This window comes from Cryptotermes secundus, unplaced genomic scaffold (genome assembly GCF_002891405.2).
Source record: "Cryptotermes secundus unplaced genomic scaffold, Csec_1.0 scaffold810, whole genome shotgun sequence".
Taxonomy (NCBI): domain Eukaryota; kingdom Metazoa; phylum Arthropoda; class Insecta; order Blattodea; family Kalotermitidae; genus Cryptotermes; species Cryptotermes secundus.
The window spans coordinates 395,092-407,420 of NW_019731279.1; the positions used below are offsets into that span (position 1 = coordinate 395,092).

At 40.4% G+C, this 12,329-nt stretch overlaps 2 protein-coding genes across 4 annotated transcripts in view; one reads left to right on the plus strand and one right to left on the minus strand.

Moving 5' to 3' along the window:
• Positions 1 to 4,005, plus strand: part of LOC111866894 (glutamate decarboxylase) — a 93,699-nt gene extending 89,694 nt beyond the window's left edge. The window contains exon 10 of the mRNA XM_023856241.2: positions 770 to 4,005. Within this exon, the coding sequence (XP_023712009.1) occupies positions 770 to 943 (174 nt within the window). The 3' untranslated portion in view covers positions 944 to 4,005. The remainder of the gene's footprint in view (positions 1 to 769) is intronic.
• LOC111866896 overlaps positions 1 to 12,005 on the minus strand; it is a 142,313-nt gene extending 130,308 nt beyond the window's left edge. For all 3 annotated transcript variants that reach the window (XM_033752463.1, XM_033752462.1, XM_023856245.2), the window contains exon 1: positions 11,582 to 12,005. The gene's annotated coding sequence lies outside the window, so the exon portion shown is untranslated. The remainder of the gene's footprint in view (positions 1 to 11,581) is intronic.
• Between the last annotated feature and the right edge of the window lie 324 nt (positions 12,006 to 12,329).

Here is a 12,329-nt window from a genome sequence, read left to right on the forward strand (position 1 = left end):
AGTCGTGGTTCATGTTCCGGCAAGCTATATCATCTCCTTACATTTAATTCCGTAGCGACAACACTAACTGAGAAACGGTAAAGCAGTCTGCTTTACCGTTTCTCACGGTGTTGTCGCTTGCAGATTTCTTATACTTTTTTTTCTTCTACCCTGAAGATGGGGGCGATACGTTCCTCCGAAACGTCGGTTAACACCACACATACACGGTGCCAAATCCCAGAAGACTGCTTTCTTCATAGTCACCGCCGTGAAAGCCTCAAATCTTACATTAGTAAATCATCTTCATTCAATCTGCTCCTACTTACACATTCTTGGCGTAGTGCTTAAGATCAATTACACCTTCACCATTTAACTCATTATAGACATCTAAAACTAGGAGGCAGCGTAACGCAGTAGGTATAGCGACTGGCAACGTGCTGGACGACAGATAGGTCGGAGTTCGAGTCCTGGTAGGGTCAAGAATTTTCTCTTCTCCAAAGTCGTCTAGACTGGCTCTGAGATCCATCCAACCTCCTATCCAATGGGTATCGGGGACTCTTTCCCCGGGGCTAAAGCGGCCGGGGACTTAAGCTGGCCACTCACCAAATAGTGCCGAAGTGAAGGAAAATTGTATCTCGTATGTCCACTCCCCATACACCTTCATGGCGTGGTGCTTAATTCGTTGAGCACAGGGACAAATTTACATTTTTAGAGACCTTAAAGTAGAAGGAATAGCACACACAGCGGTTCTTAAGGCCCGACGTGTATTTTGCAACTTTCTGTGCTGCAGATCACACCAATTTTGAAGGGACGCATGATGACGGCAGGCACGCTGATGATTGGCTATCAGCCTGACGATGTGCGACCGAATTTCTTCAGGAATATCATCTCAAGTGCGGCCGTCGTGGAGGCAGATATTGATTTCCTGTTGGAAGAGTTGGACCGTCTGGGACGCGACCTGTAGAATGTCAGCCTTCACCTCATCGCCCATAAATGAGTATTCTTGAAGGAAAGAGGTAGAGTCTCGATCTCTCATTTTAGATTTTGGTTTGTGTCAGACAATCACTGACGCTTACCAACAAATTGCAGATCAAGTCTTAAAGTGATTGTTAAGCTTAAATTCGTCTTACAAAGGCGTGTCTTGGAGCAGCTGCCATTTTACCAACGGATAGATTCCATCTTACCTTCATTTGTTTGCAACAAACTAGCCACAGCTGGAAGTTTAACTTGCTCAGCAACATGTCTTTTTTTTTTGGATTAGTTAACAATGTTGCTTAACATATGGCAGTGGACATGCCTTCTTTTTGTTATTCTCAGGAAGCTTATTTTGTAAACAGCACTAATTTTGGTACTTCATTATTAAAGTCTTCAGACGTGGGAGCTCAAATGTGCAATATTAGTACGTAAACACATATCTCCGGGATGTGCTGTCTGTACCCAGGGCTTGGGTTAGAAGCACTACAAAGGTTTCGGTGTATATTCAAATTATTCATGTCATATCACAAGCACTTATCCTCTGCGTAAATTTAGAAGTCCCGTCCAATTAGCTCAATCATAGCTTAAACAGGACTTAAAACAAATTTTAGATTAATATGTGGGACATTATTATTTTTTTTTGGCAAAAATCGCACGCAGAGTTTATATATTGCTAGAATATGTCATTTACTTTTCCTTTGTTGAAGGCAGATGTCATGTTTCAAGTCCACGTCTCAATTTTAAGTTACTTAAATGTGTAAATGCCTTAAATGTCTTAATATATAATATAAAGTTGGTTCATAATAAATAGAGGTGTTATAATTCCATCTATAAACAATTTTAAACACACCCCGAGGAATGATTTATGTTACATGGGGCTCAAGAAATCTTGTGGCACCTCTACCGAATAAATTTCAATAAGAAAATTCTTGTTCAATGAATTGAATCTTATAACACCTGGGACGTAGTAACTTCAAATATAGTCTATCTATGAGATATTATATGAAGATACAAGTATGTTCAATTCAATTTATACGTCGTTTCAAGCTTAGGGGAGTTTATTGACGTTGTGTTGGTATGAGAATAGTTGTTTATTTTTTAAGAGAAAAACAATTTGATTAAGAGAATATTATTCTAACTGTTGTATAGTAAATGGTGGGTGCCGTCCCAGAATCCACCGAACGGTCAATTTGTATATAAGTACTGATGTATTTATACGTAGATAAGTAAAATATATAGGAGAGATAACCAATGCGACGATGATATTCATTGATTTTGATTTTGGAAACATGTTTTAGATGTACATAAGTTCTCACAAGTGTCTCGTAACGGACATTTCACGCTGGTTCGACAATATTCTAGCTGTTATTCTGTTATCATGATGATGAAGAAACTCAGAGCTGTTGTTATTTCATGTCGATGTTATTCATATTGAGAGTATATACATGTATAGATAAATATATATACTGTAATTTATAGGAGGATAATATACATTAAAGTAAAGCAAAATACTAAGTAACGGTTAAGTAGCCTCAACATTCCAATGTGTAGCCGCGCAATAATGTTATGTACATTTCAACATAGAGGTTGTTATTATGAAGAGGTTCTCACAAAGTTTCAGCTGCCTGTCCTTAAGAAGGCTCATTTTAATTCAGAAAGTTTCAGTGCTCTTCTGAATAATTCGAAGATAAAAAGCTCCGTGGCCTGTGGTCCGCAAGCGAACTATACCGACCGAGCGACCGTCGCTTGTCGGCGATGTTAGTGCCAACTTTTACGGATAGAGGGTGTCACGTGGTCAGCGCAACGGATCCACACGGCCGTTAATCGCGGTTTTCTAGACAGAAGATAATGAAGTTAAATTTATAATAGGTGTCAGTTAAGGCATGTAATAATAACATACAGCAAAAGACATTTTGGGAACCTCCGCCTGTAGAAAAGGAAGTACAATTCTGTATATTTACATGGCCTTGCGAAGTTATGAAAATACCACAAGAGTCACACTTTATTTTTCCTTCCTGTGTCTGAGTTATTTGTTGTGTAATATACCATTTGCTTGCCATTACGGCCTATTGTACATTGTAATTAAACAAAATGGGACCTAACTGAACCAAAGATGAGCTGTAACTAGTTTGGAAATTTATTTTTAAACGCTTAAAGCTTAGCTTCTTTTTTATATATATATAATTTGTCCTTCCCCTTACAATTTGTAGCTTGTTAGGAAGACACAACGACCTCTGTTCTTGTAAAGAACTAACATTGTTAACGTAACACATGCCGCTTGAGACGTGCTATTTTGCAACTAAAACAAAACTAGGGTGTTAATATGCATTCACTTTGTTAATTGTAGATAATTCTGAAACACGTTCGCGCGGAGTGGGAAAAAGAGGGGGTATGTTTTCCAAAGCCAATAGGTCTACCCTAACACACAGTAAAAATTGTCGTCATAATATTTCTATTAAATACATAATATAAGAAAGGAAACTTAATAGGTCTTGGATAAGTAAGGAAGAATGATTAAAAATTGAACATCCAAGAACTGTCTTTCAGAATCGCGCCGACGTGGATATGTGTGTGTATTTTAGTGTGCTTCCATGTTTGCTTAAATAGCGGAACTTGAATACAGTCACGTCAATACCCTATTCGTTATTTTGAATATGTAACTTCAGTTTAAAATGAAAAAGACATTCGCGGGTGTAGATGTTTGGCTATGGTCATAACACATGCTGGAATTTCAAAGGAAGTTTTAAAATTTTGTGGACTTTACAGTAGGTGTATACATACGGGGATAATCAGTTTTCCTGGAATGTAAGTTGATATAAATATTGCCTGAATTCACCGCATGCACGTACGCATTTTTTCGCAATGGTTTCATAATGTTGTTTAGACTTATCCTCCTAGTCAGCAATTGATTTCACCCTTTCATTTTCCCGTTCAGTCACAAATGAATCATGATTTGAAAGCAGTACTGGCTGACAAAAGGGGGCACGCGGTAGCGTAGTTCGTTGAGGCACTATGCTACAGGCCGGAAGGTCGCGGGATCAAATCCCGATGAGGTGGATTTTTTTCAATTTACTCTGGCCCTTGGGTCGACTCAGCCTCTAACAGAAATGAGTACCAGGAATATTCTTGGGGGTAAAGGGCGGCCGGCGCGTAAGGCTGACAACCTTACCGCCATCTGTGAGCCGATTGCCTAGAAAATGTGGGACCCTCAACATCTCACAACCCTATGGGCCTTCACGGCCTGTTACAGGGATACCGCTACTTATTTTTACTCTTTTATTGGTTAAAAAGCCTCCTGTATGTAGCAAAATATTTGCGGACTTAAATTATTGATAAAAGTTATCATAAATGTTTAATTTATATTAAAGTTATCTGCAAATCGAAGTTCACTACGAAATCAATGGATGAGCAATTGGACTGATAGTTGAAAAACTTTGCGGATATTTTTCTTGTTCTGAACAGAGACATGCTTCCTTCTTCTTCATTTGGGCAAGATGAATTAAATTCTTTTGCGCTTCTTTTGGTAGTGCTATTCGCTACAACGTTGAGGAAAGCCCTTCTTGAGAAGCTATCACTAAGCTAGCTAAGAAATTCCACGACTTTTAAGAAAGTAAATATTCATTACTATGAAGAATGCGGTCTTCTGAGATGTGGCACTCTGTAGATATTGTGTTAACCGACGTTCCTCCGAAATGTCGGTTAACTCATAGTCACCGCCGTGAAAATCTCAAATCTTTCATTCATTACCATGCTCACAAGGACCTACTTTTATCCCTGTCCCAAGCCGAATAAATCTATTCCACAACCTACTTAGGACCCCCTGTAACGGTATCTGCGCAAGTCGTCCTAGATACTCCAAGTAATTTCTTCCTTTCAGTCTCTCATGTCAATATTATGATTAAATTTCTGAGCTCCCCATGCGTGCTACGTGTCCGGGCCATTTCAATCCCCTTGATTTCATCATCCTATTCACGGTATGGTTTGAAAATCACAGGATTAGACATGGATTCAATCACAGGCTGTTTTAGTACACGATTTTATACAGAGGATGGCAGATCACCTCTTATTGAAATGACAGTCCTATTAAACCTCTCCAGAACATTTACTGAACTCATGAAATTGAACTAATGCTACCGTATTGAGTTCGACGCTGCATAACGACATCACGAACTCACCGGATAGCCCACTTGATTTAAGCTTAACTCAGAAATTTGCGGCAGGCGCCCCGACTGCTCCTTCGTTCACTACGACCCTGAATATTTGTCTTTTAGAGGTCACTGATATGTCCTTGGCTTCCGTGAGCAGTGCCGCAATCGTTGCTAGCCAGAAGCAAGATATTATGAAACGGTCTGTTGTTTACTGAATCAAAATTAAACGAAATGCATAAATTTGTAACCAAGGAGACAGCGGCCAACGGAAATAAGTGGTGTTACCTGTATTTCCAAACTTCAGTCTGACGGATGCCTAAAAGTAAACAGTGACTTCTGACGCCTGACCACCATATTTTCTTGTAAAAATATCTAAATTAAAATCAACCAGTACAAGGAATGGGACGTATTTAAATGATTAATTTAAAAACTTCCGTTATCTTCTTAAATGCATTAAAGGTGACATTGTAACATCTGAACTGGCAAAGGGCTTCCCACATTATGTATGGGAAAAGCTGGTACTTGAATTTTTCATAATTTAACATAGTTGTCTTACTGTAATTACATCCAGTGTAAAGACTGTGAGATAGTTCAGGAGATCAGAAGCCGGCTTCTTACAGCTCGCCTCTGGTTCAATTCCGGGTGACTTCATTTTAGATTCGTGGACAAAAAAGCAATTAGGCATGTTTTTCTCCAAGTTTTTCGTTTTTTCCCTTATAATCATAATTCTACCGTTGTTCCGTGCTTATTTTTACCACTTCCTAAGGTAGGCAATAGACCTGGCCAGGCAGCAAATTACCAGAATTTCTCTCTTCAGCTTTGGAGGTCTACCTTAGACCCGACACTCTGCTAGTTACAGAAGGCGGAAGTATTTATGAAGTCTCCAAATCGTTCCTACAGATCGCAACAGAAGTCATCTCGACTTCTAAAAATTAGTATTCGCGGGGCCTAATTATTCTGTTATCGACTGCCATAAGAAGGCAGCCAAAACTAGAGATGTGTAGCTGTGAAAGCTTCAAGAAGATTAACAAAGAGAATGTATACAGTTAACACCGTAATTAAGAATATATCGCATTTCGATCGCGCTACTTTTACCCGTGATAGCTGCGAAAATTTATAATTTACCATAGCAGACTAAATATGCCAAAGAAGTTAAGGAAAATATAAATCTCCACAGCAATAATTTTGCAGGAATTCGCCTTGTGGCCAGTTTGCATACAGGGAATTCTCTCTATCCAGAAAACCGTCTGGACAAAATAAATTAAACCTGCTGCAGTATAGCCCGCAACCAAATAATTATTCCTAGGCATTTTTGTTTTACTATAATATTTCTTAAATCTTTTTTCTGTGTTATAAGTGCAACGATAATTAAATAATTCGGGCTAGATAAGATTTAAATTCTTTTATGACGGTTAGTAATAACTGCGTTTGAAGACAGCTGTTTGGAAGTAAAATTCTAAAATTTGAACAAACAACATAGAGAAAATTTTATGTTCATTTTACTTCGTTAGATATGCGAACTGAGTAAAAAAATATGTTTATGGTTGCGAAGAGGAACATTTGCATTCTAAAACTGTTGAGAAAACAGCACTTTTTTTTAAATCCAACATAAAGAATTTTTTATAGTTGTCATTATCAGGTTCTGTTAAGTGGACGCACTAATCTGGTGATTGTCGTTGCTAGAAACATTCTGCTAAACAGATACTTCGTTCTAGCAAATTACGTAAATTTTGGAGGGAAGAAAAAATTAACTGCCTCAGATCGTTTATGAAAGAGTCTTTCTTATTAGTACTGACAAGGTATGAACACTGTGTACATAGCTTTCAAAGTATTTTTCTATTTAGCTTACCATATTTCTTATTTCGCTGGTTTTATAATAATTATAATGCGTTGTATTGTTTTAATATAAACACAATGTACAAATGATAATGTTCCAGCAATATTAGACTCGAGGTAACCTCGAAACAACATTCCATGTCTTCCAGTTAAAATGAGATGGCCGGCTGAAGGAAGGGATTCAGCCACGCCAAATGTATCATAACAACTGTAAATACTGTTTGTGTCAGCGCATGCATGAATGCGGGTGCCTCCCTGTTCTGTGTGTTTCGATGTTGAATGTCAGACTTAGCAGCTTGGAGAGTTGTATTCAGATAACATAAATAAACAGCAAATGTTACATGCTTTCATTGTATTCTTCTCTTATCACACACTGCTATAGTGTCTAGAATTTCCATTTTATGTGTTCTCCAGAAGAAGCAAATGCAAATGGCGGAAATTAGAAACGTATGCAGAATTTGGTAAGAAAAAAAACCCCTCAAGGAACTTGAAGATTACAGTTTTCTGGGACGTGGTGCCGTGAAGTGCGGGGTAACCTGACGATGGAGGAAGAAGATTCATTCTAAAAGTTGGTATCTATTAGCCAGACCGCACGGCATCACATCACCGAAGACCGTATTCTTCATATTCGCCAGGATGAGAACTCATACCTCTGAATGGGCGTACCCAATTACAAAAAGTAGGCGAAAATGAGGAGATAATATCAGAGCGACCGCCGCTTGTCGGCGAAGTTACTTCCAACTTTTGCTGAGAGAGGGTGTCGCGTGGTCAGAGCAACGGTTCCACACGGCCGCCATTTCCTTGAAATAGCTCCTCAGTTATCCTCACGCGGCTGAGTGGATACCGTTCCAGACCCACCACTTCTCAGAAAATCTGGTAGCGCCGAGAATTGAACGCGAGACCTCTGGTTCTGTAGCCAGGAACTCTGACCACTAGACCACAGAGGGGGTCCATTTGCTTGAAGGGACTGGGAAAATCCACAGGAAACTACAATCAGGATAATCCGTGTCGCGGCCGAGATTCGAATCCTGCACCTCTTGAATACGAGGTAATCCACCCTGCTCGGTAGGTGCATACAGACCGTATCCTTAGACCTGGCCTCAGGGTTGGCCGTGGGGAGAAATGAGGATACAAGTGGTTAGTCAGTGGTTGAAACTGCAGTTTGGGAGGGAAGAACTACGTCCTGTTATAAACAATACACGCCCTAGAGTCTTTCTCTTTGTTCGTGGACTGGACTCGACCAACTCGTCGACTAACGGCAAGGCCTATAAACGCGAACAAGAAGGTAGACAGAATACAAGTATGTGAGGACTTCTTCAGTAGTTTTCCTTTCAGTGTTGAGGCTATGTATGTAGCTTGACAGGGTAGGATGACGTCTGAATGATGAGTTGCAAAGGATCGGGAATAATGCGGTCGTTGCCTAGTCAAGGTACTTTACCGGTATTCGCGTGCAGGGACCTAGCAAAACTTGTGTCAGGGTAGCCGCCGTCCCGACCAGGATTCGAACCGAGTATGTCTAAAGCGTTACCCCCACACCAACCTGTTAGATGAGAACTTCTTGAGGTGGAAACCATAGGACGGTAGAGTATGTGGTTTCCACCTCAAAATGTCAGCAGTGCCGCTAATCTAAGTGGTAGGGTGTCACTGCCAACTCTATCTTGTGGCCTAAGAAGAATTTTAGACGAAATAGTCCACTATTGTGCGTAGAACTACTGGAAGATTAATGATGGATCCACCTTCTCGTTTCTGAGCTGCAGCAGCAGCAATATAGCACTGAAGGCAGCTTATTGAGGGAATGATGCTAATGACTGCTACCCAGATATTCACCCAGAAGAGCTGTCGACGACCACAAGGAAACTGCAGGGGCGAGGGCACGGCAAGGAAACTGGCAATCGCAACGCAACCGCAATTTCCGAGAAATGTTGCCAATTTCAAGCAGGCAATTGCTTTCCAGGTTAGCAGGCGCACAATCAGGAAACTTATGGTTGAATAGTTGCTCACATCATCTTAAATGGGTATGTTCGTCCGACGTAATGCATGACGGTATTTTTTAATTTCGTGCACTTGCCTTCTGCAATGTAAGATAATAATATTGATATTGCCTAATTTGGTGACAGTTGAGATCGGTTGAGACGGCGTGAGAAGAGAGGATGACGACCATAAGGGAAATATTGGGATGTTAATTAATTTGTTTTAATTAAGGTCAATTTATTTTAATCAGGAAATAACGCGTTCACGCGTGATACGAAATTTTGACATACAGTGCACAAATTTTAGCAAGATAGAAGACACATGATGATGGCCGTATACAGACGAACCTTGTAACATGGAAGAGGGGTGACTATATAATAAGGTATATTTAAGGCGGAAATACGTGTAAATGATATATTAATGCAACAGGATGCTTAATACAATTTTAGGAAAAGAAAATATTGGATGCATACGTTCTTCTGTGAAAATTTAAACTGTAGCTCTTATATTGTTTCGAAAGAACTTAACCTGGATCAAGACTCCTTCGTCTCATGAGAAATTCTTTCCCAAGCCAAATCCATTTTGTCCCGCCTATCATAGTCTGAGTGGCGTTTGTCATACCAGGCTCCTGCTCAATTAACTGCACAAAAACAAAATTAGCAGCTTCATTAACTCTTCGTGCCACCTTAACAAACAAATGAATCACTGAAGCGCGTTACAGAACAGCTAATACTAGGAAACCACTCGGCAACGCAATTGTGAGAAGACTGGCATGCTCCATTGCCTGGAAACTGAGTTTATCAGTCTCTCCGCGAGTTGCGTTGCCATTTCCTCAAGTTTCGCTGCTCCAGTCACTAACATGTGTTCAACTCAGGCTGATAACAATTCTCGGAAGTCGCGGTTGCGTTGCGGTTGCCAGTTTCCTTGGTGTTCCCTCGGCCTAAGATGCGTTTCGGCTCTTTTAATCGTATTATCACGTTCTGTTGAACCTTAGGTCCTACCCAGTTAGTGTACCACTTCCAGTTGGTGCTGTGGCGTTGAATTAAAGAATATAAAACTTTCTATGAACTAAGCACGACGTGCAGAAAGGAAACGTTGGCTGTTTGTTAAGCTTTTCCGTAAGACGCTTAAGTTGGGCCCCCATAAGAATGCTAGTAGAGTGAAACGAGTCGTCAAATATGACAGCTGCTCGATATTTTCGACATACATTTTTTATGAAGAACAGCCAGGCGGCTCTTAAAATAATGTGTTCATTAAGTTCATTAAGTAGGGACTACTTAAATAAATTAAGTGTATTTCGCTCTGAAAATAATCATTTGTAGTCATTTCGTGTGGGCGTGTTGGAAGATTTACGACAAGAAAAAGACAAAGGTGGTTTTCCTGTTCTAAATTAAGTACTATTCGGTGAAGACACGTTGTACATAAGAATTCGATATTATTGTTCACTAAGAGAGACCGTCTCTGTAGTCTAGTGGGCAGAGTTCCTGGATCTAGATGCAGAGGTCCTGGGTTCGATTCCTGCCGCTACCAGATATTCTAAGAAGTAGTGGGTCTGGAACGAGGTCATTCAGCCTCGTGAGGATAAATGATGAGCTATTTCTAGGAAGTAGTGGCTACAGTATAGAAAACCGAGATTAACGGCCGTGGGAATCCGTTACGCTGACCACGCGACACCCTCTATCCGCAAAAAATTGGCACTAACTTCGCCGACAGGTGGCGGTCGCTCTTTCGGTATAGTTCGCCTGCGGACTGATGGCTACGGAGTTTGTTCACCAAAACATGAATCTAGTTCTCAAATACTTCGACTGCTACAACCGAGATTTGCAATTGTACAGGAGAACGTTCCTCTAGTCTGCAGTGCTCACGATAAAAGCAATTCTAATATCAGTTTCTTGCTCGGTCAGAAGCAAAATTACGGTTTCTCTAATTCTGGGTACGTAACATTATAATATATCAAATTTAAAAATAAATAGTTTTATACAAATGATCGTCGCTAGGCAATTGTTAAAATATTTATACATATATTTTAACATACTTTTCTTATTTTGAGAAAAAATTAACGTAGGTTTATGAGATCACCATGCTGTCTGCGATTCCCTTCCCCCCATCAACTTTTGAATGCCTGTACCAGTCTTTATGAAACTTCGTACGTATATCATGGCATCTGAGCCCATGTGTTTGAATGTGTGCCCCCTATCGCTGCTAGGCAACGGCTAGGTAAAAACGTTACCACCACCATGAACACACATGGAATGGACGGGTTCTTACCTAGGCAGTCCGTTTGGCATCTTTAGAGAGTGGGCGATTACTTCTGCTCAGAATTTGTTTTTAATGTCGCCCTCGGACGGGTAGCTAACGTACAATGCGGATTCTCTGTTAATTAAACCTAGTTGTGGCCAAACGGATAAGACAGGGCCTATTATCCATAGTGAACTGAATATTAACCTTTCAAACGTAATCATGAGACTAATGTTCCGTGACGTGTTACGAATAGATCAAGGATAGCTCATTGAATCTTTCTTTAAAATTTCATAAATAATCACTACATCTTATTTGATAAGTCTGAAGAAAAGAAACACGCCATTTAACATAGTGACCGAAATTTCTTTTCCATTCTGAAGAGCAGGTTCACTTGTACAAATTGTACAATTGCAATGAATAAAGACACTTACCTATTTCCAGTTGGATTGGTGATAGAATTTTCTTTTCATGTCCAGATCTGTACGCAGCAAGCACTCTCAGTTTACGCGTTACTAAACACAGAAATCTACGTACCATTATCACTGTCACCGTTAATATCACTGCTGCTCCCATTTCGAGAGGTGTAAAAGTGGGTTTCGACCAAGTTGACGTCGCGAACCTTACAGCATTCCGCTATCCTAGTACCATGACACTTGCCTGTTTACACCAAAGCAACAACTTTGTCTTCCCTGTTGACGGATACTTCCATATTCACGAACAATAATTACTGCCGCAGCTTATACAGAGTGTAAAATGAAAGGGGCGAATGAACTTTTCGCACGAGTTGCACGTACCAAAACAAGAATTACCCATATCAATATGTGTCCGGAAACATTTAATTTGTGAGTTATACGTGAAAGAGTACATTTATAAGTGCTCAAAATGTCCTCCATGAGATTCAATGCACGCCTTGACACGTCTCATCACGGACCGCCGCATCCGTGCAAAGATGCCGGGGCACTTGCTGATAGTCTGGCATGCATCCACAATACGCTGAGGGCCACGAGGTAGGTCCTCTCTCCCTATGCAACCGTCATGATACGTGTTATTAAAAGCATCTCGCACAGCACGGCTAAAATGTGCCGGAGTTCTTTCAGGCATGCACCACATTCGTGCTCTGACTGCCAGAGGGACATATTCCAGTGGCTCTTGCAGATCATGCAGGAATAAATCTCGGTG